The 26,399-nt window shown below is 33.5% G+C and overlaps 3 protein-coding genes across 3 annotated transcripts in view; 1 reads left to right on the forward strand and 2 right to left on the reverse strand.

Annotated features, from left to right (window-relative positions):
- The window catches only part of LOC140435564 (uncharacterized), a 147,969-nt gene extending 122,983 nt beyond the window's left edge, over positions 1-24,986 (reverse strand). The window contains exon 1 of the mRNA XM_072524313.1: positions 24,897-24,986. The gene's annotated coding sequence lies outside the window, so the exon portion shown is untranslated. The remainder of the gene's footprint in view (positions 1-24,896) is intronic.
- LOC140435750 (uncharacterized) lies at positions 15,331-17,182 on the reverse strand. The gene is made up of 2 exons (XM_072524470.1): positions 15,955-17,182; positions 15,331-15,893 (listed from the first exon to the last, which is right to left on the reverse strand). The coding sequence occupies exons 1-2, from the start codon at positions 17,180-17,182 to the stop codon at positions 15,331-15,333; spliced, it is 1,791 nt and encodes a 596-aa protein (XP_072380571.1).
- Positions 23,133-23,612, forward strand: LOC140435751 (uncharacterized). The gene has a single exon (XM_072524471.1). The coding sequence runs from the start codon at positions 23,133-23,135 to the stop codon at positions 23,610-23,612; it is 480 nt and encodes a 159-aa protein (XP_072380572.1).
- Positions 24,987-26,399: the final 1,413 nt, after the last annotated feature.

The following is a 26,399-nucleotide window of genomic DNA, read 5'->3' on the forward strand; positions in this document are numbered from 1 at the left end:
TTGCACACCCCATAAAAACTTAATGGGGTTTTGTTCCCTTAAACCCCCCAATTGTTTGTATACTTTCCAATTAAATTAATATTTTGGTATCAATAGTTAAAAGCAATGTTTTTTAACCTTTTTCCCTCCAGTATTTTATCGATAAGCTACTTTTTATTAAGATGCGTAGTGTGATGTTAAGGTATTATTGTGAATGAAGTAACCGTCAACAATATTAGATATGCCGACGATGCCTTAGTGCTTGCTAATTGCGGAGAAGACCTTCAAAATCTAATACAGACTTGTGATCAGTATGGATTAAAACTCAACGTTAAGAAAACTAAATATATGATAGTTAGCAAACAAAATTATATACAGGATGACGGTATAAAATTCGGAGATGCCACACTGGACAGAGTAGAGAAACCCGTGTATTTCGGCAGTAATATCAATGAGAGCTGGGATCCAACCCCAGAAATTAAAAGCTGAATAGAACAAGCCAGAGCTGTCTTTGTAAAAATGAGAAACGTACTTTGCAGTCACGATCTTAGCATTGTCCTTAGAGTTCGAATGACATCTTGCTACATCTTTCCTGTCCTGCTGTATGGAGTGCAAGCGTGGACTCTAACTGAGACTATCCTTAGACGCTTGACAGTCTTTGAGATGTGGGTATACAGACGACTACTGAAAATAAGCTGGGTCGACAGAGTTAGAAATGAGGAGGTCCTTAGACGGCTGAACCAAACAACACAACTGGTCAATATAATAAAGAAACGCAAGCTGGAATACTTCGGTCACATTATGAGACACCCTGAAAAATATGATCTTTTACATCTGATCATTCAGGGAAAGATCCAAGGTAATCGTGGTCCTAATAGAAGAAGAACATCATGGCTGAAAAATCTAAGGCAATGGTATGGAAAATCAACTACATCGTTATTTAGAGCTGCTGTGAATAAAGTCACGATAGCGAATATGGTAGCCAACATGATATCTAACGATCGATAACGGTCATGGAACTAGAAGAAGAAGTGTGATGTGAAGGAAGAATATAAATGATTGAACATAGTTTTATAGAGTATTCGTTGGACAGTTAACAGGTGAACATCGTTCGATAAATCTGTGCCGGGTCCTTAACTAGTGCTATTATCAAATTAATAGGTATTTAATTTGAAAATAAACCAACCGATCTTCAAAAAAGGTAGGATCTAATTATTTATTATTATGAGTGAATCGGGGGGTGGTGTTGAGCCACCCCAGAATAATATATCATTAATGGATACGGAAGACAAAAGGTATATTAATTTAAATAACAGATATAAAATAAATGATTCAGGGTATTATAATGTCTTTGTAGAATCTACAGACAAAAACTTGTCCCGTTTATCACCAGTACGTGTCGGTCATTATCTATTTAAAAACCAATATTTTAAACACGATGTACTAGACATTAAAACTGTTGGCAGAAATAAGGTAAAAGTAATTTTTAGAACTTATACTTGCGCAAATTCTCTAATTGAACATGAGCTTATTAAGGATAATAAACTTGTAGCGTATATTCCATCATTTTTTACTCAAAAGAAGGGAATTATTAGGGAAGTCGATACGTTTTTGGATGAAAAGTATATTTTAGAAAATATTGTTTCAGATAAAAATGTTGTCGAAGTAAAAAGGTTAAAACGGAAAATAATTGATTCGGATAATGAAACAATTCTTGTACCTCGCCAGATGGTCATTTTGACATTTGAAGGAAATAGCATTCCTAAGACTGTTAATTTAGACTTGGTTAGGTTTAATGTTGAACAATATATATATCCGGTTGTTCAGTGTTTTAATTGCTTTCGTTTCGGTCATACTGCTCGGCAATGCAAATCAACATCAAATCGTTGTAAAAAATGTAGTCAAACTCATGATAATAATGAAACATGCACTAACTCTCTATTTTGTTTACATTGCAACTCCACTGAACACAACTCACTCTCTAAACAGTGTCCTGCATTTAGACACCAATACAAAATAAAATCAATAATGGCTTTAGAAAACACTACCTTTAAAGAGGCAGAAACCATAGCTAACAATCCTTCATACGCCAAGGTAACTACAAATAATAGATTCGATATCCTCAATACTATACAAAATTTCCCCGCCTTAACCCCTAACATCCCCGAAGGTACAAATCAAAATCAATCCTATGTACCTACCATTAAAAAAACAAGAAACAAGCGTAAAGCTATATCTCCTACTGCGATCAAAAACGCACCAACTTTCCCAAGATTCCCCAATGCTACAAACACCTCATCCCAACCTATAATCCCTAATCCCTACAGGGACGAGTTTATGGCGTATAAAGAAAAAATAGAATGTAAAATAATCAATGAAATTCCAGCCTTGATAGAAAATATCATCAAGAAAATTAACCCTAAAATATTTTTACCTAACCTACAAAAAAATACAAAAGAAGAAATTGAAAAAATGTTGAACAACCTAACAGATATTGAAAGCGATGGGGAACAACAGGACATTTAACATACTGCAGTGGAACTGTCAATCTATAAATAAACATAAACCTAGTTTACTTAATTATCTCGAGCACAATGTTGTTGATGTCATTCTGCTTAATGAAACATGGCTTTCTAAAAATAAAAATTTTGGTTTAACAGGTTACAACGTTATCAGAAGCGATAGACCTGATGGTTACGGTGGTGTAGCCATCCTCATATCAAATAACCTTTGTTTTACTGAAATTAATGTAAAGAAAAACTTTAATAATGGTATTGAAACGTGTGCAGTTTTTATAGAACAAATTAAATTGGTAATCGTTTGTATTTATAAACCACCCAAAGTAATAGTCAATAATAGAGATTGGGAAAAGCTTTTAACTCAATTTAGTGGTAAAGTTGTCATTGGTGGGGACTTCAATGGACACCACAGTAGGTGGGGTTCCTTGAAGGATTCCGCTCAGGGCAAGTGTATAGTAGACGCGCTAGATAACAGTAATTTAGTTCTGCTAAACGACTGTAGACCGACCAAAGTAACAAGACCTAATGAACTTCCATCAATGGTGGATCTATCCCTTGTTACACCAAATCTAATTGGATACACTACATGGGATCCTGTTCCCGATACTCTGGGTTCAACTCACTTACCTATAGTAATCACTATCGACTTGGACTATCACCCATGTACAATAATTCCTTCATCTAAATGGAAAGAGTCTTCAGCAAACTGGAATATCTTTAAAGGTCATATAGAAAAAACATTATCCGAAAATATAACCGATAATATCACTTCAGCGGAACGTTTTGACTTCCTGTTAAAGACAATTGACGATGCTGCCTCATTTTCTATGAGTATCAAAAATTCCTTTCAGCCAAAATCTCGAATTCCAGTCTGGTGGGATTATGAATGCAAAAATATGATCATTTCACGAAAAGTTGCTTACAAAAGATACATTGAAGCATCAAATTTTGAAAACTATATTAAATACAAACAAATTCAAGCCAAAAGTAAACTCCTCTTTACAAACAAACAAAAAAGTTCGTGGATTAACTTTGTAAATACTTTAAACAAAAATACTCCCATCAGTAAAATTTGGAATTTTGTTAATAAACTAGTGAATAAAAATTACCGTACAAGACGATATCCTCTGCCAAATGAACTAATAGAAGAGTTGCTCGACAAATTTGCTCCGCCATATGTTGACCTTCCTATTCAGGATAACAGTAAAACTTGTAAATACAATATTTTCCAGGAAAGTTTTGATATGATAGAATTTGAGGCTGCACTCAAGTCTTCAAAGTCCTCGGCTCCGGGGCGCGATCAAATTACTTATAACATAATATATGAATTACCTCTTATAGCTAAACAAAGTTTACTAACAATTTTCAACGATTGGCTTTTCAATGGAAGATATGTGGATCATATGAAAGAAATAGTTATTTGTTTAATTCTTAAACCTAATAAAGATAAAACACTCTCCTCTTCTTACAGACCGATATCATTAATGTCTTGCATATGCAAGACATTTGAAAGACTTATTAAGACTCGATTAGAATGGCTTATAGAACATTATAGTATCCTTCCAAGTACACAATATGGATTTAGGGCTAGTGTTGGTACACTGGATGCAATATCACATTTAGTTACCGACATTCAAATTACGTTTTCCAGAAACAATTATCTTGCTTGTTTGTTTTTAGACCTAAAAGGGGCATATGATTCTGTTAATTTAACCATTTTACACAAAAAACTATATGATATAGGATTACCTCAAAATATAGCGACTAATATTGTTCATCTTTATAATAATCGTGTTATATATATTAAAGATCATTTAAACCAACTACACGGTCCTAGAATTGCTCATACAGGTCTTCCACAAGGATCAGTTTTAAGTCCGTTATTGTTCAACATATTTTCAGCAAGTATTCATGGCATTTTTGACAACACAATCAATTGCATCCAATACGCTGATGACATATGCATCTATACAGAGCGTAACTCGTATACTGACTGCCTGGAGGCTCTGGAATTCATCATGCAAAACGTTAATAACTGGGTAAAAAATCATGGACTGACCATTTCCCCTGACAAATCAGCCACAATGATATTCACTAGACATAGGATTCGTACGCCTGACAAAATAAAGTTGTCTGGATATGATATACCTATTGTCAAAGAATACAAATATCTTGGCATTCTTCTTGATCCCAAACTCTTATGGTCAAAACATGTGGAATATATAAAAAGTAGGTGTGAAAAAGGTATTAATATTCTTAAATGTGTTACTAATCGAAGATGGGGTGCTGACCCCAAAGTTGCATTGATGTTTTACAGAGCCTACGTGCGATCTATTGTAGACTATGGTTGCATTCTGTATGGTGCCGCCAGTAACACTCACTTATTAACTGTAGACCGCATTCAGTTTAAATGTCTAAGAATATGCTTGGGCACCATGAAGTCTACTCCTTGCCCTGTACTACTTGCTGAAAGTAATGAAATACCTCTTCAAAATCGTCGAGAAATTATGGCAATTAAACATATCCTGAAGCTAAGATTAAATAATAATAATCTACTTAGTCAACTGTATGAGCTATCTATTGAAAACCTCTCAAATAAATACTGGCGCATAAAAAATTCTCCTCTACTTGCTGATGCTTTCTTAGAAACTAATGAGTATCCTAATATCTATGGCAAAGAAAAAAGATTACCAATATATAAAGCTAATTTTCAGGTAACATTAAATAAACCAAAAGTCATTATACCAAAGTACACAGAATTCCCACAAATAAACTTTGTCTTACTTAGATCCATATTGAGTGACTATAATGATCACGTAATAATGTATACCGATGGTTCCAAAAAAGAGGATGGTGCCACAGGTTGCGCAGTTTACATTCCACATAAAAGCGAATCTTTGAAAATTAAACTTCCATCACATTGTTCAATATATACTGCTGAAGCGGTAGCTATCGAAAAAGCATTAGATTGGCTAGATTCACACAATTTAAATAAAGCAGTAATATTATCAGATTCATTATCGGTCATTAAAGGATTAAACTCAGATATGACTCAACATAAAAGAAATAATATTCTTTGTGCTATTAAAAATAAAATATATAGTAAAGATATTACAGTTATTTGGGTTAAAAGTCATATAGGTATCGAGGGAAATGAACTGGTTGATCAGCTTGCTAAAGATGCGACCCATGTTGGACTCTATATTCCCATATTTACATTGGAGGACTTACAACAACATTATTATAACAAAATTTTTATAAATTGGAAAGAAAAATGGAAAAACATAGCAACGAATTCAAATAATCAATATTATACTATCCACCCTACCCTACCACAAGATGTTGACTATATTTTCAAATATGCAATGCCAAAGAAGTTGACAGCCACAATTACTCGACTGAAAACTAATCACGGTGCATTTCCAGCTCACTTGGCTAAGTTAAATATTATCCCTTCTGGAGTATGCTCATGCGATAATATATCACAATGTGACATAACCATATTCTTTTTAAGTGCGATAAACATAGGTATGAAACAGATCAGCTGTATTCAAAACTATCAGAACTTAAAATTCAGACTCCCATAAACATCACCCATTTACTCTCCTTAGATAGTAGAGAAGTATACGAACTAATATGTAACTTTTTATTTAAAGTTGGTTTCATTATTTAAAAACTAATATCTTACATTACAATTCTGTGGCTAAAGGACTAGTTTCCAAGCCAACTCACCAAACACACACACACACACACATAGTTTTATACAACTTGTATTTTTAACTAACAATGAAAATATGATTACTTATAAACCTTTTTACATAGACAATTGACATTACATGTGTTGCTTGACTTTCTTCTTCTTTTCTCTATACCTATTATAATATACTACAATACCTGCCCACTATAAGTTTAAACGCACACGTGGTTTTACATTTCTTTTTGGTCTACTTGGAACTGCTGTCACACTTTCTTTGATCTCTGGTTTCTCATTAACCTCACTAACCTCTGCTTCACTTGCTACTTCATTACCAGACTCTTCAAAATTTCTCGCTTTAATATCACTTTGTTTTAAAACTTCCCCTTCTCTTACAGCTGAGAGGTGTCCTGGTACTAATTGTATTATTATTATTAGTTATATCAGTTACAATGGTTTCATTAAGACTATCGTAGTTAGAACCAGATCCTATCTCGCAAAATCGGGTCTAAATGTCTTTTCCAAATTAAACCCTTCTGTATTACACAAATATATCCTGTCACCTAAAAGTTTATCTATTATTGCTTTTGCCCATGTTTTACGATTAGGATAACGATAATCTCAACAAAGGACTTTATCCCCCAATTGAAAAGTTTCAATTCGTCTATTACTATTTTTTAATTTATTATCAATTAATTTAGAACTCTAATTCTCACTACATGTTACTAAAATATTTTGTATTAAAGGTAGTGGATAATTTGAATCTTTTAAATATTCGTTAATTGTTACTTTATAATTAGCACATACCCTTACTTCCTTACCATTAGGTTTGAGCCAGGTACCACTTTTCTACTTTCTCTATTACCCCTTCTTTCTCTAACTTAAGCAACTCTGCCTTTACTTTCTCTCTAAATACAAAAGGGATTTGATGTGGTTTTTGAAAAATTGGCCTAACATGTTTTTCCATCTCTAAATGAACTTGCTCACCTATATATTTACCAAATTCATCATTAAAAAATTTCTCATATTTTCTTAATAAAACATTTAATTGTGATTTAAGTCAATTTCATTTATACTTATTTTATTAATCTGGGTACAATTACTAAAACTTAGTCCATGATTTCCAATATAGACTTTTGTTCCCTTTATGGCTAAATTAAATTTTATAAAGATATCTCTGCCTAACAGTGCCTTAGTAGCTCCTTCCACTACTGTCAATGAAACATTTTCAACTCTATCTCCTATTTTAGTTTGTACCTCAATTTTACTTTTTGGTATTACCACTGGTCCATCATAATACTTTAATTTAATCAAACTTGGTTTAAACTCTATCATCGAAAAACATTGATTATACATACTAAAAGGAATGCAAGAAACACCAGCTCCTGTATTTATTTCCATAACAATAGGTTGCTGATTTATTAAAACGGTTATTGACATTGGTCTAATATAAGCCTCAACATTATAAAAATCCATCTGCAGCATCTCCACCATACCATCTACCGCTGAGGCATTATCCTCAGCATCTACATTATTATCAGTTTCTATGTATTCGATAAAAATGTTTCCCCTAACTTTACATGCTGCTGCAATATGCCCTACTTTTTTAGATTTATTACAAATAAATTTTCTAAACTTACACATTTTAAAATCATGATCTGGTTTATTACAATAAAAACACAAATTATCTCTTTTATTACTTACAGATATCCTATCAGTCTTAGTTTGATTTGATGAAGTTGGTTGTCTTACTTGAATTTATGTCCACTCCTCTGGATTCCCTCAAAGCTGCTTCTTTTGGCAGTGCTATTTCTAAAAGATCTTTTAAAGCTATGGGGATCTTCTTCACATAAACGGTCTAATATTCTGTTCCTATAATGTCTTCTATTCAATATTGCACTAGAGAAAGTGATAAGAGAATCTGGAATAACAACCAGAGGAACTATTATTAATCGTAGCGTACAATTACTAGCGTACGCCGATGACATCGACATTATTGCAAGATGAAAGGCGGACGTTGTCGAATCATTCAAGGCGCTTGAAGCAGCAACAAAAAGAATGGGACTTGAGGTTAACACTAGTAAGACGAAGTATATGAGAGTATCAAATTATATACAAGCAGCACAACCCGAAGCTCTAACGATCGGAACATATACTTTCAAAGGAGTAACAGAGTTTATATATCTAGGCTCACAAATTAATCAGAATAATGCAGTAACTGCGGAAATTAACAGACGGATATATCTGACAAACAGAGCCTATTATGGATTAAAAAACTTCTAATCAAAATTTAGTCGTTTTTTCACAGATCCACCTTGGTCTAATTGATAATATAAAAATGTTACTTTTACGCTTAGACACAAAAGTGTAAAAGTCAAAAGGTCAGAAGATACACAAAATATCTGGAGGAATACGCGATGCCAATACTCGTACTTTTGGGCGACAATAAGCACAAACGTTCACAAATCTTAACGAGTAGCGCAAAAATCGGTGATTTTTCGTATGAGTTAAAGTGACAATCAATAGAATTATTCATAGTAATATAAAAATTATTTGTGACGGTTGAAAAATAATAGTATGTTCTATTCGGTGTAATAATGACTTTTTGTGCCTCGGCTTAATGTCACTCACTACGCTCGTCCGTCAAACGTACAGCCTGGCCACCAAAAGTATCGTTCGTACTTCTAATAAAACAATATACTATTTTTTTCAAACGTCAAAAGTATTCATTTTTGTGACGTGATTTATACCAGGGCGGACCCTCTGGAGGTGAATCAGAGGTTGGAAGCATTATTAAAAAAATATTAAAAATAAAAACAAAATATTAAAAAATTACTAAAAATATCAATTTTTTCTACTTTCCTTGCTTATAACTTTAAAACAATTCATTTTAGGGAAAATTCGTAACAAAATAAAATAACGACAAATAAATTTTCTATAAAATACGGCTCATTAACAATGTTTATTATCCTTGCTACAAAATAACAATAAATACAAAAAAGAGGGTGAATCAAGCCTTTTATTATTCAATGTTTTTCAACCACATACATTGCACATAAGACCTTAATTCGTCTGGAAAATATTTACAACATAGTAAAACAGCCCAGCTCAGTAGACGAGGCGCACCTGCGGTAATATGCAGATGGATAAGGGCATCCCTGGAGAATAGGACAGTAATGTGCACTCTGGGTAAAGCAACCATCAAAGCAAAAGTAGGTGGAGGTTGTCGGCGACTGGTGTAAACAAGAGAGACTGATAGTCAATGCTCAGAAAACACAAATCGTCAACTTCACCAAAAAAACAGTACTACAAGGCCTAAAACCACCGGTACTGGGAAGAACAGAGATTTCATTTGCCAAAGAAACAAAATACCTTGGGGTATATTTTGATCATAGGCTTACATGGAATACTCACATTTTAAAAACCACACAGAAAGCTACTATGTCCCTGGGCAGACGTAGAAGAATGTGCGGTAAGAATTGGGGACTTAACCCCAAAATGACTCTATGGTTATACACAAGGGTTATTAGACCCATGATAACCTATGGCTCGGTGACGTGGTGGACAAAGACGCAGCAAGTGGGAGCAATAAGGCTGCTGGGTAATACACAAAGGCTACCATGCTTGTGTATTACGGGGAGCTTAAAAACAACTCCTACTGCATCGTTGGAAGTCCTGTTGAATCTACCGTCACTTCATATCTCTATACAGGGCGAAGCCAGATCAGTGATGCACAGATTAATCCATAGTCAGCGACATATAAGCCAGATGCATGGTACTGACAACAGAAAGCTAATCTAGGAGCCGATATTGTGATGGGGAAACCTATCGATGCAACAGTTACGAGATATAGCTTTAACAATAAGTTCACAATTAAGATACCAGGCAGAGAAGACTGGAATAAAGGTGTACCCATACAAGCTGCTACTACCTGGTACACAGATGGCTCAAAAACATCGGAGGGTGGGGGAGCCGGCATAGTAGGGACAAATCAAGGGATACATTTCCCGATAAGTCTATCTAAGGATATGACAGTTTTCCAGGCGGAAATAACTGCAATCCATCAGTGCGTGGAAGAAATAAAAAGACAGGAAAGAACGTTCTGTTCAGTTGCCATCTTTACAGATAGTCAGACAGCTCTCAAGGCACTCAATTCTGTAGAGGTAAATTCTAAGCTGGTATTGGATTGCGTGTGTGCCCTAAATAAACTAGGAGACCGTAGCAAGGTTACGGTAGCCTGGGTACCGGGGCACGAGGGTCATAAGGGCAATTAAAAGGCAAATGAAATGGCCAAACAAGGCTCATCATTGCCATTCATTGGACCGGAACCTTTCTGCGGAGTTGCAAAATCAGTAACAAGAACGACTACAAGGAAGTGGGTAGCTCACAAATCTCTGGAATGGTGGAGAAATTCACCAGGACAAACACAGGCGAAACAGTTCATTAGAGAACATTTGCCAAAATTTACGGCAGACCTAATAAGCAAGGACAGGAAAACAGTCAAGGCCATAGTAGGTCTTCTAACAGGGCACTGTAAGCTGAATAGGCACTTGAAGCTGATGGGATTATCAGATGATGACCTGTGCAGATTCTGTCACCTCGAAGAAGAAACAGCAGAGCACATTTTATGTCAGTATGACAGTCTGGCAAATGTGCGGTTCTTTGCATTAGAATAAGAATATCCACCGGCAAATAGCTACATGGAAGGTACAGTCTCGAAGCTACTAGACTTTATAAAAAGGGTCAGGCTAGAAAATGTTATCTACAGAACATCCGTTATTATAGACTTTCCGACTTAATATTGCCCAGAACTCTTCAATTGGACAAGCCTGAGGTAGGTTGGGGGGATTTTCTGTTTTCGGTACAAAGGTAATGTTGTTAGTTTCGTACCATTCCCTTGTGATCCTAGCGTAATGACATGAAGCAAGATATGCACTCGCCTTAAGACGCGACAAAATCTCGGAATTCTCTCTAATTGATCCTCTGTGTATTTTGGAGCTTTCCTTCTTTTCCGGTAGATAATATTGTTACTCGATAGGGTCCTGTATACTGTAGTCTTACCAACATGAAATCTTCTGGCCAGTTTTCGCTGTGAGACCCCAATTTTGTTCTTAGCTGCTTCAATCAGTCTTGCCTCTCTTATATGGTTCAAAATCCGAGGTCGGCCACTTTTACGCAAGTTAACACATGGTATTCCTTCTTCACATTCTCTGATTGTGCGATAAATTGTCGATTTGCCTATGTTTTAATATCGATAAATATTAACAATATCTCGTTTCGACATTCGCCCAACCACATTATAAACACCTCGACGAATATCAATTTTATAAGACATTTTGCAGAGCACAAACCAAAATATTCTGCTTTGTTTAATAAATGTCAATAACTAATGACATTTCAATTCCATGGCCTTCTTTGTTAAATGCATTTTGCTTCTCAATCAGACCAGGTGAAATTTTTCCCAAAACTTTAGGACCATACGTTATTAACAACTTATAAATTTAATTTTATTTAATTATTTATTTCTTTGATTAAAAAAAAAACAAAAACCTAGTGTTATTTTTTGATATAGATAAGTGACTTAATTCACTTATAAAATTGTATAGTAAATTGTTGTATTGTAGTTTATATAATATTAAGCTATATTTCTAACTTGTGCCTCGCAGTTTACTATTAAAGTAAAATAATTGTGACTTATTCTGTAGCATTTGTATTTTCTTTCGTATGTATTAAAAATCACCCTGTTTGTATTAAAACACCGAAATATTATTTTAATTATTTTTGCGCCGCCGAGATTTATAAAAAAACACATTTTAAAGTTTGTTTATATATCACAGATGGGTATTTCTTCGGTATTTCTTTGATCGAGATGCCGCTTTAGGATATTTTGCGCGTCAAATAAACAGGAATATTTTCGTTTATGCTTTGTTTATACTGAGTTGGGTGAACGATTCTTAAAGATTATGAGATCACTATCGATGGAGCCGCTGTCAAGGGCAATTGGTTTCGTTTATTTAGTCCGAATTTTCATCAAATTCGTAATGGTTTTTCGTTATTCGTTTTTTGTTATCGAAAATTAGTTAGTGAGCAGTTAAAATTTAAGTTTAATTTGAAACTTGGATGTATAAAGAACACGGGTGTGTAATTTTTTAAAGAGCCTGCAGATTTTATTTGTGAAACAAAAATCAAAGGAAATCAAAGGCAATGTGACAAGTTTTGCTGAATTAATCACCGATTTGTTATATGTGTTGTATTGTGTACTAAATGGAAAATGTGTAAGCAGTGTTCCAACGATATAAGGGGTCCACATGTTTTTGAGATGTTTTGAAAAGCCAAGCTTTGAAGATTGCAGTTAATTAACCCAAAGCCCGATGATACAGTGCCCAGCTTCCATCATCTATTTGTTGTCCCTGGTCATTTCAGACCATTTTGTAGCTTGTGAAACGCATTTGTTTTGTTTTGCAGTGTTTTGAGTCCAGTTCCAACACCAAAACTTTTAAAGGAGATACAACAGTCAGTGATATCAGGTACCTTTTTTTGTTAAAAATTTTAAAAGTAAAAATAGACATTTTTCATTAATAATTGCTTTCATGACAAGTTAAGAAATTGTAATAAGTAAAATTATAAATATTAGGGAGTGGCTAACTGTCATATTAATTATTCTTATAAAGTTTTAAAATTTAATCTTGACATATGACAGTTAGCATTATTTTCTACAGACATTTGGTACATACCTAACCATACATTGTATAAGCCTGATGGAAGGTGTAATAAATAAAACAAATACTAGATTGAGTAATTGTATAAGTAACAAGTATATTAACTTCACATGCCAGTAACTTAACCTAACAACTGTGTCTAACCTAATAACCTGTCTTGTCACTCTCTGTCATGCCATCTTGTTACCAACATGAATAATAATATGATTGTCACTTAACTGGGTATCATACATCCTCTTTTCTTTTTCCTTATAAGTTCAGCTTACAAGGTTTTTTAATTTGTCTCCCTGACCTTGTACAGTAAGTATTATTATGATTTGATGTTTCAAGTATATGATTGTTATCAGGGATTAAAACTTCTGTTGCTTGATGTTCCTGATGTGTTTCAATACCCTCACTGTCTGGCAATTCATGATATACACCACCATTGCCACCCATATGATGATCATCACCACAGTCTACAACATGTTTATTTACTGATGATCTTATGTGAGATCTGTTTCTTCTGATAATGTTTCCACTGTCATCTTGCAGGATGTATGATCTAGGCGATTCATGTTGATTCAAGATTTCTGCAGATTTCCAGATGTTATTACAGTGATCATGGACTGTTACATCCATGTCCCTGTTCAATGGCTTCAATATTGTTGCATTTTTATTAAAAGTTGTCTCATTTAATTCTTTTTTAGCTTTCATTTTCATTTCCACAATTTCACACAAACATGGATGCAACAAATCAACTGAAATTGGAACTTTTGTTTTACATCTTCTGCTATTAAGAAGTTGTGATGGGGAGTATTCCATACCTTTTAATGGATAATTTCTATAATTTATTAATGCTGACTGAAGGTCAGCATGCTTTCTTTCATCTATAGTTTTCCTTAACATGTTTTTTGCAATTGACACTGCTTTTTCTGCTAATCCATTTGAACGTGGATAATTAGGACTACGAAAGATTGAAGTAAAGTTCCAATTTCTGCTAAACTTTCTAAATTTTTCACTATTATATGGTACGTTGTCAGTTACAAGAAAATCAGGTGATCCAAATCGTGCAAAAACTGTCCTAATTTCAGCAATTACTGAATCAGCACTTTTATCTTTAATGGGTAATACCTCTAACCAGTTAGAATATGAGTCAAATAAAACTACGTAACTTTTTCCAGCATATGTGAAAATGTCGGACCCAACCCTCTCCCATGGTCTTTTAGGTAGTGGATATGATAAAAGAGTTTGTTTTGGGTTTTTTCTAGCAAATTTTTCACAACTCTTACATGCCCTTATATATGATTCAATATCCATCGCCATACCAGGCCAATAATAAATTTGGCGTGCTAGTGCTTTTGTTTTTTCTATGCCTAAATGTCCCTCATGAAGTAATCCTAGAACTTCTTTTCTTAATAAAAAAGGAACAACTAATTTATTGTCTAGAAAAAGTAGGTCATTAGTTATAAATAGGTTCTCCTTAAGTTTGGCAAAGTGTCTGACATTTTCTGGAATTTTATATTTTTGCTCTGGCCAACCACTGATGATAAAATCAAAAACAACTTGTAGTTGGGGGTCTGCTATTGTCTGTTGTCGAAACTGATTTTTTCGTTCCTCAGATAGCGGTAAATCATTGACAATTAAATGAACAGCAAACTCTATCTCCGTATCAACAGATTTTTTGTTGTTTTTTAGAAATGCCCTTGATAGTGTGTCAGATATGTACATGCTTTTTCCTGGTTTGTATGACACAACTAAATCATAATCTAATAATTTTAATCTCATTCTCAGGATTCTTGGTGAAATTGACTGTAAATCTTTTTTAAAAATTGATTCCAGTGGTTTGCGATCACTGTGGACTTTTACACAAGCTCCATAGACAAAGTAGTGAAACCTCTTTACAGCAAATAAAATAGCTAAAGTTTCTTTTTCTATTTGAACATACTGATGCTCAGTTTTTGTAAGGCTCCTTGATGCAAAGGCCACAAGTCTACCTTCTTGCAACAAACATGCCCCCAATCCATCTTTTGATGCATCTGTTTCAATTTCTGTTGGTTTCTTTGGGTCAAATACTGCCAAGATTGGCGATTTAGTCAACAGATGCTTTAGTTGATCCAGTGAATCTTGATGCTCACTTGACCACTGCCAATCTACATCTAATCTTGTCAAGTTTCTTAACGGGGCAGATATTTTTGATAGGCTTGGTACGAACTTGGCTACATATTTTACCATTCCTAAAAATCTTGCAACATCTTGTTTGCACTCTGGTGTGGGCATGTCTAAGATTGCTTTGATATATTTATCACTTGTTTTCACACCATCCTTTGAAAATATCTGACCCATGTATTTAACACTACTTTGTTTGAACTGTACCTTGGACTTATTGAACTTTATATTGTATTTGGTAGCACAGTCAAGAACCCTTTTTAAGTTCCTGTCATGTTCTGCTTCCAGTGACAGAGGCACCAGTGACAATTAAATCATCAAAGTAAAGGCCTACGCCTTCAAGATCTCCAAATATTTCAAAATTCTTTTTCTGGAATACTTCTGGGACTGAGCAGATACCGAAAGCCAGTCTATTAAATTGATATCTACCAAATGGTGTGCCGAAAGTCATTAAATCTGCACTTTCATCATCCAGCTCCACTTGCCAATAACCATCCTTCATGTCTAAAACGGTGAAGAACTGTCCTCTACCAAGTAGAGTTACAATTTCATCAAAAGAAGGAATTTGAAAATGTTCTCTCTTGATGGCCCCATTAAGTTCTTTTGGATCAAGACATAGCCTTAAGTCACCATTTGGCTTTTTCACAATGACAGGTGGGTGAACCCACTCTGTTGGTTTATCTACCTTTGTTATGACTCCTTGCGCTTCAAGATCACGCAGTTTATTTTTTAAACGTTTTCGTAAAGCATGTGGAACCCGTCTTATGGTGCTTATTCGAGGTTTGGTATCTTCTCTCAAGGTTATATGGTGTTTTGTTGGAAATTTTCCTAGACCTTCAAACACATGTGCATATTTTGTTACTAAATCATTTAAATTTTTAAATTTAGAACTTACTAATGAATCTACCCGTTTGACTAATTAATTCGTTTAATTCTATACATTCCTTAAACCCCAGCAAAGGAACCTGATTTTTTGTATCTACAACTACAAAAGATATATCTTTTTCATCATTTTTAATAACACAAGTTAATTTAACTCTACCTACAGTTTTAATTTTGAACTTTGAATCCCCATATGATACTAATGATATATTAGATTTATGGATATGTGCTGTTGGGGCTATTTCTTTGAGAATACTTAAAGGCAATGTGCTTACCTCAGCTCCAGTATCTAATTTAAATGACACAGGCTTATTGTTAACATAAATATCAGCTGACCACATATCTTGTCCAACCTCATGTTTACATTTAGAGTTTACTGACCTGACAAAATACTGATACTCACTACCTTCACTCTCACTTCCTGAACTGTGCACATCACTTACACTAGCTTCTGTTACTTGATGCACTTTCTTCTTCTGCTCTTTCATCGCCTTTCTGGGAATTTCTGGTTTGATTCTCACATTGCTCCCACTAGTTTTATGGTCTTCTCTACAAACTTTTGCAAAATGGTTATGGCCTTGACACTTAGCACATGTTTTACCCCAAGCAGGACATCGATTGTCTCTCAAATGATTATATCCACATCTGGTACACACACGATCACATCTTGGTTCTCTTCGTTGAACTGCATTTATTAATGACTCATTTTGTAACATTTTAGACTGGTCTTTACTTATTTCTATCGCTCGACATATGTCAACTGCTTTCATTAACGTTAACTCTGATTCTCTGAGCAGTTTTTCTTGTGTTGCTTTGTTGTGTATGCCCATTACTATTCTATCTCTGATCATCTGGTCTTGTTGGCTATACTTTGTTGTTTTAATGGCTTTCCGTAGTTCTGTAACAAACGAGTCAAATGGTTGCCCTTCTTGCTGGCTAATACTATTAAACTTAAATCTTTCAAATATGACATTTTTCTTTGGTGAACAATACTCTTCAAACTTCTCTTTTACGCAAGTTACTGTTCTGTCTTCATTTTCGTCAAATGTGAAGGTATTGTACAGCTCTAATGCCTCGTCACCCACCAGACTTAAGAAAACTGCCAGCTTTTTACTTTCTGGTTTGGAGGTTAGGTCCGTAGCTATCATAAATAGATCAAACTTTTGGCTAAATTTGCGCCAGTTTTCAGATATATTCCCATCTAATACTAGAGATTCAGGTGGCTTAAACGTGGATTCCATGATGATACCAAAAAATGATACTCACGTGTTACAATACAAGGTTACAGTTGAGTACCTATCCAAACAAGAAATGGTTACACCACGCAAAGATTATCACACCTGACACCATGTATAAGCCTGATGGAAGGTGTAATAAATAAAACAAATACTAGATTGAGTAATTGTATAAGTAACAAGTATATTAACTTCACATGCCAGTAACTTAACTTAACAACTGTGTCTAACCTAATAACCTGTCTTGTCACTCTCTGTCATGCCATCTTGTTACCAACATGAATAATAATATATGATTGTCACTTAACTGGGTATCATACATACATTTTGAATTTGTTTTATTTTGTTTTTAAAAACGTTGACCTCAGTAAGTAAGCTCCATTTAAAAAGATATTTTGATTTATAATAAGTATTTAAATAGTTACAATTAGTTGTTGGAACCGCTACAAAATTTCGCCCAAATAGTGTCTCCAACGTCTAGAGTTTTTTTGTAAACCGATAGCACCATTGTAAGTTGTTTTTGTATTTTGTTAATATTATTTGTATTTTTAACTGTTTATGGTGAAATAATATTAAATATGTAATGTTCCTCCCTAAACTAAGAGTAGTATAATTTCCTTTAAAACGATTCTAACCCCTTTTTGTATTTTTTAGGAAAGAAAAGCCTATCTTTCCATCCAGCAGGAAGATTCTTGTAAGCGGCGTCCAATTTAAATAGCTTAGGAACCTTCTTGTGTTGTTTTGTCTAGGAAATCCATGTAAGTACTTTTTGATTTCTCTTTTTGTAGTTACCCCTTTCCAGTCCCTTTTTTATTCACTTATCTACGACCCAGCTCTCCAATCAAACCAGGAGTAGCCGTTTGCAAACGTTTCGGTTTGTTTTGCTTACCCTATCTCCAGCCCAACAATTTCTGTTTCCAGTTTTCAACCCCCTTTAAGTAATACCCTATGTGGTAGGCCATATAACCGCTACAATTCCCAGTAAAAATAGTATATTTTATCAGTGAATTGTCTATATCAAGTTCCATACTTTACTCGATTCTTCACGCATTTTTTTAAATTGAAGTATAATTTCTCTAAAAGCAATTAAGACATCAAATTTACATCTGAATCTGATAGTTCTAAAATCCGTCGCAATGCATGTATTTTGTTAGAGCTTAATTATTAGAGGACATTAAATCTGTCACGTGTTATATAATAAAAATAAACACAAAACACAAGATGCAAACTTTTCAAAATAAAAATTCTACCTTAAGCGTAAGAACTTTTTACTTTCTTTTATCTAAAAAATGATTTCGCAATTATTACATACATAGCTTCGTTCTAGCTAATAACGAGCAATCTATAACCACGCTATATTTTAAAGAAAAGTCGTAAAACATGTCTCGGTCACAGCTGGTCATTTCAGTTTAATTAGAGATTAGGTTAGCGGATAGCATAAATGCTTATGACTTCGTCCTTTTCCATTTACCGGGATCCTTATCGTATTAGAATCTACGCGCAGAATCCAGCAGATCGATGTTTTGTGCCTCGATTCATACCCTAATGCAGGGTCGGCACAACAAATAAAATTTTCATTCAGCTAAAACGTGGCTTTATTGTTCTGCTAATGGAAATTAAATGTAGGCAGTTGAGGGATTTTATTTTACGAGTGATATGCATGATACGGGGGATGGGATCAAATAGACAGGTTTGAAATACGAGTTCAGCAAAATAATATATGATACTTTATAATATGTTGTAAGTTTTTCTTTTGTTTCATATTCCAACAATTTCATGTATGGACCTGAATTTAGAGAACTAGGTATAGTGCCAGGAAAAACAGTATCAGGATGACTAACGGGATTAAATTTATATCAAAGTGTTTTTTGTACGACTTGAGTGTTGATCCATCTCAACGTTGTGCTGCCCTTCTAGGTAGCTTCTTCAGGAGAAGTAAAAGCTGTTAACTAATTAACTAACTAACTAATTAATTAACAGTAACTTGGATACTCAACGTACCCAGTTACGAAAAATAACATCCGAATTCACGCATACTAAATTAAATACTCAACGTATTCAGAAGAGAAACGTGACTCCCTTGGAATTGAAAATTTACGAAAAAATTTAGAGAAGGATAACAACGAATAAATGGCATATGGATATCTGCATGCTAGAAGCGCGTGGCACTTGAAAAAGAACAAGAAGGAGAGGGTACCCTGATAACGATATAAACTTGTCAAAGTTTGCCATGTCAACTATACTTGCAGCAAGTTTAAATCAAACTTGCTAGTTACCATGCGACAAACTTCCTTAAAGTTTCTTTTTATAAAGAATATACAATGCTGATATAACAAACTTGCATAAGATTTGTTTTGATATAGTAGCTACAGTTTTGTTACGGAAAGTTTGCCATATTCCTGATAGATTGATAATCTGATAATTTGCCTCTACAATGTTTTAAGGGTGATTATCCATAAAATCGTGAACGTAGGCAGTGAAGAGAAGATTATATGTAAATTTTTACGTTACTTAATCGTGAATAAAACCTTTAAAAAATAACAAAATAAAAAAAATTAGGGGTCCCCTTCATTGCTATTCGTTGTCAGTTTTTTTAACAAAAAAACACATGCATTAACTATAAATGTTTATTGTAAAATCCATACAATAAATTTTTTAAAACACACAAGAAGAATAGCAAACATAAAAAATATTCCAAAAAAACACATTTAAAAATATAAAAAAACTGAAAGTTCCACAAAACAATGCATTACAAACAAAAAAAAAACATATTTTAAAAAATACATGACACGGCAATTAAAAAATATAAAATCGAAAGTAGATGAAATAGCGCCTAGTAGCTATAGTTTATACATGTTTTCTCGCGATGATCTTGTTGCCAACTGTCCATACAATTTGAGTTTCAATTAGGAGTTGGTTAAAGATGGTTGGCGCACAGTATATTGCTAAGTGGTTGGGGTGTGTCATAACTAAGGCTCTGATTTTTAGGCAACAAAAATTGAAGAAAAAGGCGCCTATATAGGCAAAGATTTTTATTAAAAAAGGCAGGAATATTAACATTTAGGCAAAATATAGGCAATAAAGGAATATAAATTATTTATTGTACAAAGTAAATTAACGTAATATTAACTTAAGGCAGGTATATTTACACATCATAATCATAACATTAGTATAAATAAACTAGTAACTAAATAACTGTAAATTAATAATTAAACATTGTAACCACTTAAAATTTTATCATTAATAGAAACAACTAAATGTTTTTCAATATTTTCGGTCTTAAAACTATGTCTTCGATCACTTAAAATTAATTCGTACATTGAAAACGAACGTTCGACATCGACAGATGTAATTGGAGCATATTTCAGAGCGGATAATAAATCTGGCATAATTTTAAATTCCTCGGAAAATGTCCCATTCAAAACTTTAGCAACATTAGATAAAAACGAAAAACCTTCATTCTTGTCGAAAACATATTTCATTTTTTTTTAAATTAATTGACCGTTACTTCCAGGTGCCGATTTAATTTTCGTCTTTAAATTATCTATTAATTTTACTGACTTACATAAATTTATCTCTTGTTTTTCTAATAAGGTAATTGTGGTAATTATTAATTTATAATTGTCATTGATATAAGCGAGTTCCTGTTTCAATTTGGGATTTTTTAATATTTTTTTTGCTTCTCGAATGGCTTCGGAAATATCATCATCAAATTCTGACATAACTAATTCTATTTCATTGCAGTGTTCAAAGTAAAAAAACTGCTTCGAGCCAGGTTCCCCACCTTGTAATTACTGGTTTAGGTGGCAAAGGGACACCGGGAAGTCTTTCTTTATATATTTGCACCCTCAACGGAGCCTTTACAAAAACTTTTTTCATAAAATTTATAAAAATATTTACCAACGGAAACAGATTTCTTATTTCTTCAGCAATTCTATTTACCCCGTGGGCTACACAAGTGCAATTAATTAAATTAGGATAAAAAATCTTTAAATTAACAGCAGCTTTTAACATATATGCCGCAGCATCTGAAAGCATTAAAACTATTTTATTCACTGGTATAGCGTTGGGTAAAAAGAGGTTTGTTAAACTATCTTGTATAAATCGACTTATTGTTAAATTGTTTGTTTTTTCCAATTATTCTTTAACGGCAACTAAATAAGGTTTTCTCGCAAAGTTTTCGTTCAAAATTCCAATCATTAAATTAGCTATATACCTGCCGCACAAATCTCTCGTTTCATCCACGATAATATACAAAAAATTGCCCCCTAACTCGCGCTTAATTTTTGAAATACATTCCACATAACATTTTTCCACAGTATGTTTTCTCAATGTACTCTCGTCCGGTAAGGATTTATTAAGATATTTTTCGAAAAAGCATTTAAAACTAGGGTTATTAACTTTATATAGAGGAATGTTGGATGCAATCATCATCTGGCATAAATCAAATTTAAATGCGTCTTCCTCCTTTTTTTTGAACTGCTTAAACTATCCCGCAGATATATTTGGGCTAACTTAGAGGAATTTAATTTTTCCAAATTACGTTTATGAAGTGGGGTTCCACAATGCTGGTCAATAAATAACTTTTTTCTACTTGAAATCTAAAAAAAAAATAATTAGAATTCTAAAACCGCGTTAGAATTTAATTATGTTGTGGGACGAGAAAAAAAGAGAAAAAATAAAACTTACTGATTTGCCTCATGGTTTACAAAATGCTCCATCTCCTTCTAGAGAAAGTTCCAAATAAGGTGCGATCCATAGCCTTAATTTAGATGTCATCTTTTCACACAAATGTCTAAAACGTGTTCTTTGCTTTTCGGTATACGCAACAAAACTAAACTAGGATATAGCAATTTGTGACTAAGCTCTGATACAGTAACCGACTGTACAACTGATAATAAACTAATAAAGCTTAGGTATTTCCAAATAGTTAACCCTCAAGTCTCGATCAGGTACATTTTCCTAGAAATCTGTTATATAAACAAACCATTGATATTTTATTATTCACCCAAAATTTTATTATAGAATGGTTTAGTAATAGAATAATATCATGGGTAGTACCATGAAATTTTAAAAAAGACACAAATAGGCGGAATTTACGAAAAAAGGCAAAAAGTGCAAAAAACAATTATAATAGGCAAAAAAGGCATTTTGCCTATAATCCGAGCTTTAGTCATAACCCGGTACACCGGTACAACTTTTATTTTAGTTGTTTTGTTTTCTAGAGATTAATTTACATGATATTTTTGATATTTTTTCGAGATGTACTAAGATTTTTTATTTTTCTTTTAACGATACTGAATTATACAATAATTATTTCTTTCGAACAAGAGCAGGAAAGGTTAAAACGTTTATTGGCGAAGTTTAGCACTATTTCTGACCATGAGAAATCGTTCATTGTTATTGAATCTGAGGAAGAACAAACCGCATTATAAAGTCAAGAGACAATCATATTGGAAGAAGAGGCTCAAGGAGAGGCAGCACACGAAAGGGAGGATTCTGAAGAAGTGGAAACTGAATAAGAAATTGAATTTTCAAGCGGTTCAGAAAGTGGTAGTGGTAATAATGGTAAGGGGTACTTTTTAGATAAAGACAAATCGAAGTGGTTCAAGCTTCCAAAGAACAAAAAAGTGAAAACAAGGTCGGACAATATAATTACATATTTAGCTGGTGTAACAGGAACAGCACGAGAAAAGCAGAGTGTTCTTAATTGTTGGTTGTTATTCTTTACAGAAGAAATATTAGATGACATTGTTGACTACACAAATGTAATATTAAAGACGAAAGCCCTACGGTACGATGCACGACATTAGTATTAAGTCTAAGAGACTGACAAAAAGAAATCAAAGCTATTATAGGTCTGCTCTATTTGACTGGACTTTACAAGTCAAACCGACAAAATATTTCAGATCTTTGGAATACTGATGGCAGCGGTATTGATCTCATTCGAACAATAATGTCACAACAAAGACATTCCATTTTGTTCTTTGAAAAATTGATCGCCAAATTGGCAGCAGTTAGAGAATTATTTGATCAATTCGTTGGCAACTCTAAGATACACTATATACCCAGTCAACATCTTACAGTAGACGAAAAACTGGAATCATTCAGGGGACGTTTGTCATTTTTTCAATACATACCGAATAAGCCAGCGAATGGATTAAAAGTATTTACGCTAGTGGATTCCAAAACTTACTACTGTATAAACATGAAAAGTTACGTCGGTACACAGCCAGAAGGACCTTTCCGACAAAGTAATAATCCGCAAAACATAGTTGAACGTTTGATTGGGCCAGTTTCCGGTACTAAACCTAATATTAATTTCGATAACTGGTTTACCAGTTATCCGCTCATGGCCAATCTACTTCAACTCATCATCTTTCATCGGTTGGGACAGTTAGGAAGAATAAAAGGCAATTTCAAACAGCACTTCTGAACACACGAGGAAGAGAAATTCGTAGTTCAAAATTTGCCCTCAAAGAAAATATAACGACTGTCTCATATGTGCCAAAAAAGTAAAACAAAATGTAATCCTCTTTTCTACATTGCATTATGATGATACTATAATCGAAGAAACTGATAAAAAGAAATTACCTGAAATTATCGACTTTTACAATTCACATGCGACACATGCGATAAGTTATCTGCTAATTACAGCGTATCAAGAAATAGCCGTCGTTGGACTTTGACACTATTTTTTCGTTTTTGAATACAGCTGGAGTGAATGCTCAAGTTATATATAAAACAAATACAGAAAACTTTAAATAGACGAATTTTTTGAAAGAATTGAGTATGCAGCTTATTTGAGTTTCCAAACCAACGAAGACGAAACCCTTTCTTGGGTCGACCACTACATTCTTTTCAGCAACCAGAAGTATATCAATTGGGACCTAAGCGACGTAGGACAAGCAGTAAATGTTTTGTTTGTTCAAGAAATAAAGATAGAAAGACTTTTTACATATGCATGAGATGTGACACTCCAATTTGTTTGAAACACGCATAAATGATAATGTGTTCAAATTGTGACAATTTTTTAGGAGTCGTAACTTTTTTATTTTTTAATGTATTTTGGCAAACATTTTTTTCTTTAATTTATAAAATCTTAGGCTATTAGTTTCATAATATCTGAGTGTATTATTATTTACTAGTGTTTTTTGACTAGCATAATTGCAATATGATGGATAAATGATGATTAACATTTAAATATAAGACTTTTACAGTACTATATTTAATTTATTTGAATCATAAATAAGTAAAAAACCAAGATTTACTATTTTAAATATTTAAATTTTAAAAATTTTAACTTCCTGCGTTAGTTTAATTTGGGGATTAACATACACAGGAACACTTCTCCTGCTAATTTATATATGCACTCAAATCAGAGTTAAAGCAAACGGTACCCTCGTTTTAGTAGATTAAATAAATATCGCTTTATCTATTAGCGAATTTTTCATATCTTTTGGAATAACCCATTTAAAAGTTATACAAAAAAATACCGAAAGAGTTTACAATGTCACCCCATTCTACGGTAATCAATAATGCTCAAATAATTTGCAGCTCAATCACTTTTACACAGTTACAGAAAATGTTAATTAAGCAATAATAAAATCCAGTATTATAACTTAATTAAATAATTATTACCTGCAAAAGTTTATTATAACAAACAACAAGTGAAAATAGTAAGTAATAATTATTATAGTATTTTTTTGATTATATTTACCTTAACAAGTAATTTTTGTAATAATTCCAGAAAATTTATCGACTTGATCATTTTATGCAGAAAATAATGTCATTATCACTTATAGGTCACATCTCGCACAACCACTTGTTATTATATTTAGACTCAGCATATTATGTCGTTAAACCTTAATAACATTTATTGTCCCCTAACCTTCATATAGAACGAGTCGCTGTAATATCGCAAAGTATATAATACAAACAAACGTTATGTTTACGTATAATTGATGGAATCAATCGATACTGTATGAAAATTAATTGTAGGAATAGAAAAGATAACAAGTAAAGTTTTTACAACACTTTAACAATATGTACACTAGTATTTAACTCAAGGGGCTTGCATATTTTCAAGTTTGAGAGGGTTGTGAATATCCTTTTTCCTCAACATAAGACGAAAATCAAACTTCTAAGTGGTTGAATATAAAAGATTCCGATTAATCAATCTTCGTCGAAACAAGATGTAGTTCGATGTTAAAGTAACAGTAGATTGTGAGTTGAAGTATTTTTATTTTATTCGAACACAGTTAATATTAAAAACACCTTTATTTTACAACTTGTGTTAAAAATACATAAGTTAAAATGAATACTTTGCTATGTCGAGTATGTACGTTTAATGCGTAAGAGGTGTACACGAGAGCGATGTGCGATATGTCCTAGAGAGTAGAAAAGACGTATCGAAATTGCCAGGGCCACTTTCATAAAGATGAGGAAATTCTTCTGCAACCGAGATATAAGCATCCCTCTCCGATTAAGAATTCTAAGGGGCTACGTATTTAACACGCTATTATACGGTGTAGAGGCCTGGACTCTCAAGCAGAACAATATAAAAAATATTGACAGTTTCGAGATGTGGTGCTACCGTCGAATGCTGAAGATAAGTTGGGTTGAAAAAATTACAAATGTTGAAGTAATGCGAAGGATAGGAAAAGATCCAGGAATTTTGTCAACGATCAAATGAAAAAAACTCTAATATTTGGGTCACGCAAGGAAAAATAGAAGGAAAACGGAATCCTGGCCGTAGAAGAATGTCATGGTTGCGTAATTTGAGAGAGTGGTTTGCCTGTACCACTAATGAACTATTTAGGTCAGCTGTAAACAAGGTCAGGATAGCCTTGATGATTTCCAATCACCGATAGGAGTGGCACAAGAAGAAGAAAAAGAAACAGCGGATGAATCGGATGTGACGTGCATATTCTGCAACGAACAATGGTCCAAGTCAGTGACGGGTGAACAGTGGATCAAATGCCTAATGTGTCAATGTTGAGTACATGTTGATTCTACCAGTGCGGAAAAACATGCTTACATATGCGACTTCGGCCAGTAAACTAGATTCAATCTTAAAACAATCATAGGCCTACACATTTTATGAAAAAGCTAATTTATTTTTGTATTTAAGTCACTTAAAAGTCAGATATGTACCCAGTTTGTTAATCATTCTATTTTAAAAATAAAATATATATTTATATATTTATTTAACTGTGAATTA

The sequence above is a fragment of the Diabrotica undecimpunctata genome, chromosome 3 (assembly GCF_040954645.1).
Source record: "Diabrotica undecimpunctata isolate CICGRU chromosome 3, icDiaUnde3, whole genome shotgun sequence".
Lineage (NCBI taxonomy): Eukaryota > Metazoa > Arthropoda > Insecta > Coleoptera > Chrysomelidae > Diabrotica > Diabrotica undecimpunctata.

Excerpts from the sequence above, each read along its gene's own strand:
- LOC140435750 (XM_072524470.1), bottom strand. The coding sequence starts at position 17,182 with ATGGAATCCACGTTTAAGCCACCTGAATCTCTAGTATTAGATGGGAAT. Across the intron at positions 15,894-15,954 it reads TCAAACGGGTAGATTCATTA|GTCTAGGAAAATTTCCAACA; the intron begins GTAAGTTCTAAA and ends ATGTGTTTGAAG.
- LOC140435751 (XM_072524471.1), top strand. The coding sequence starts at position 23,133 with ATGTCACAACAAAGACATTCCATTTTGTTCTTTGAAAAATTGATCGCC.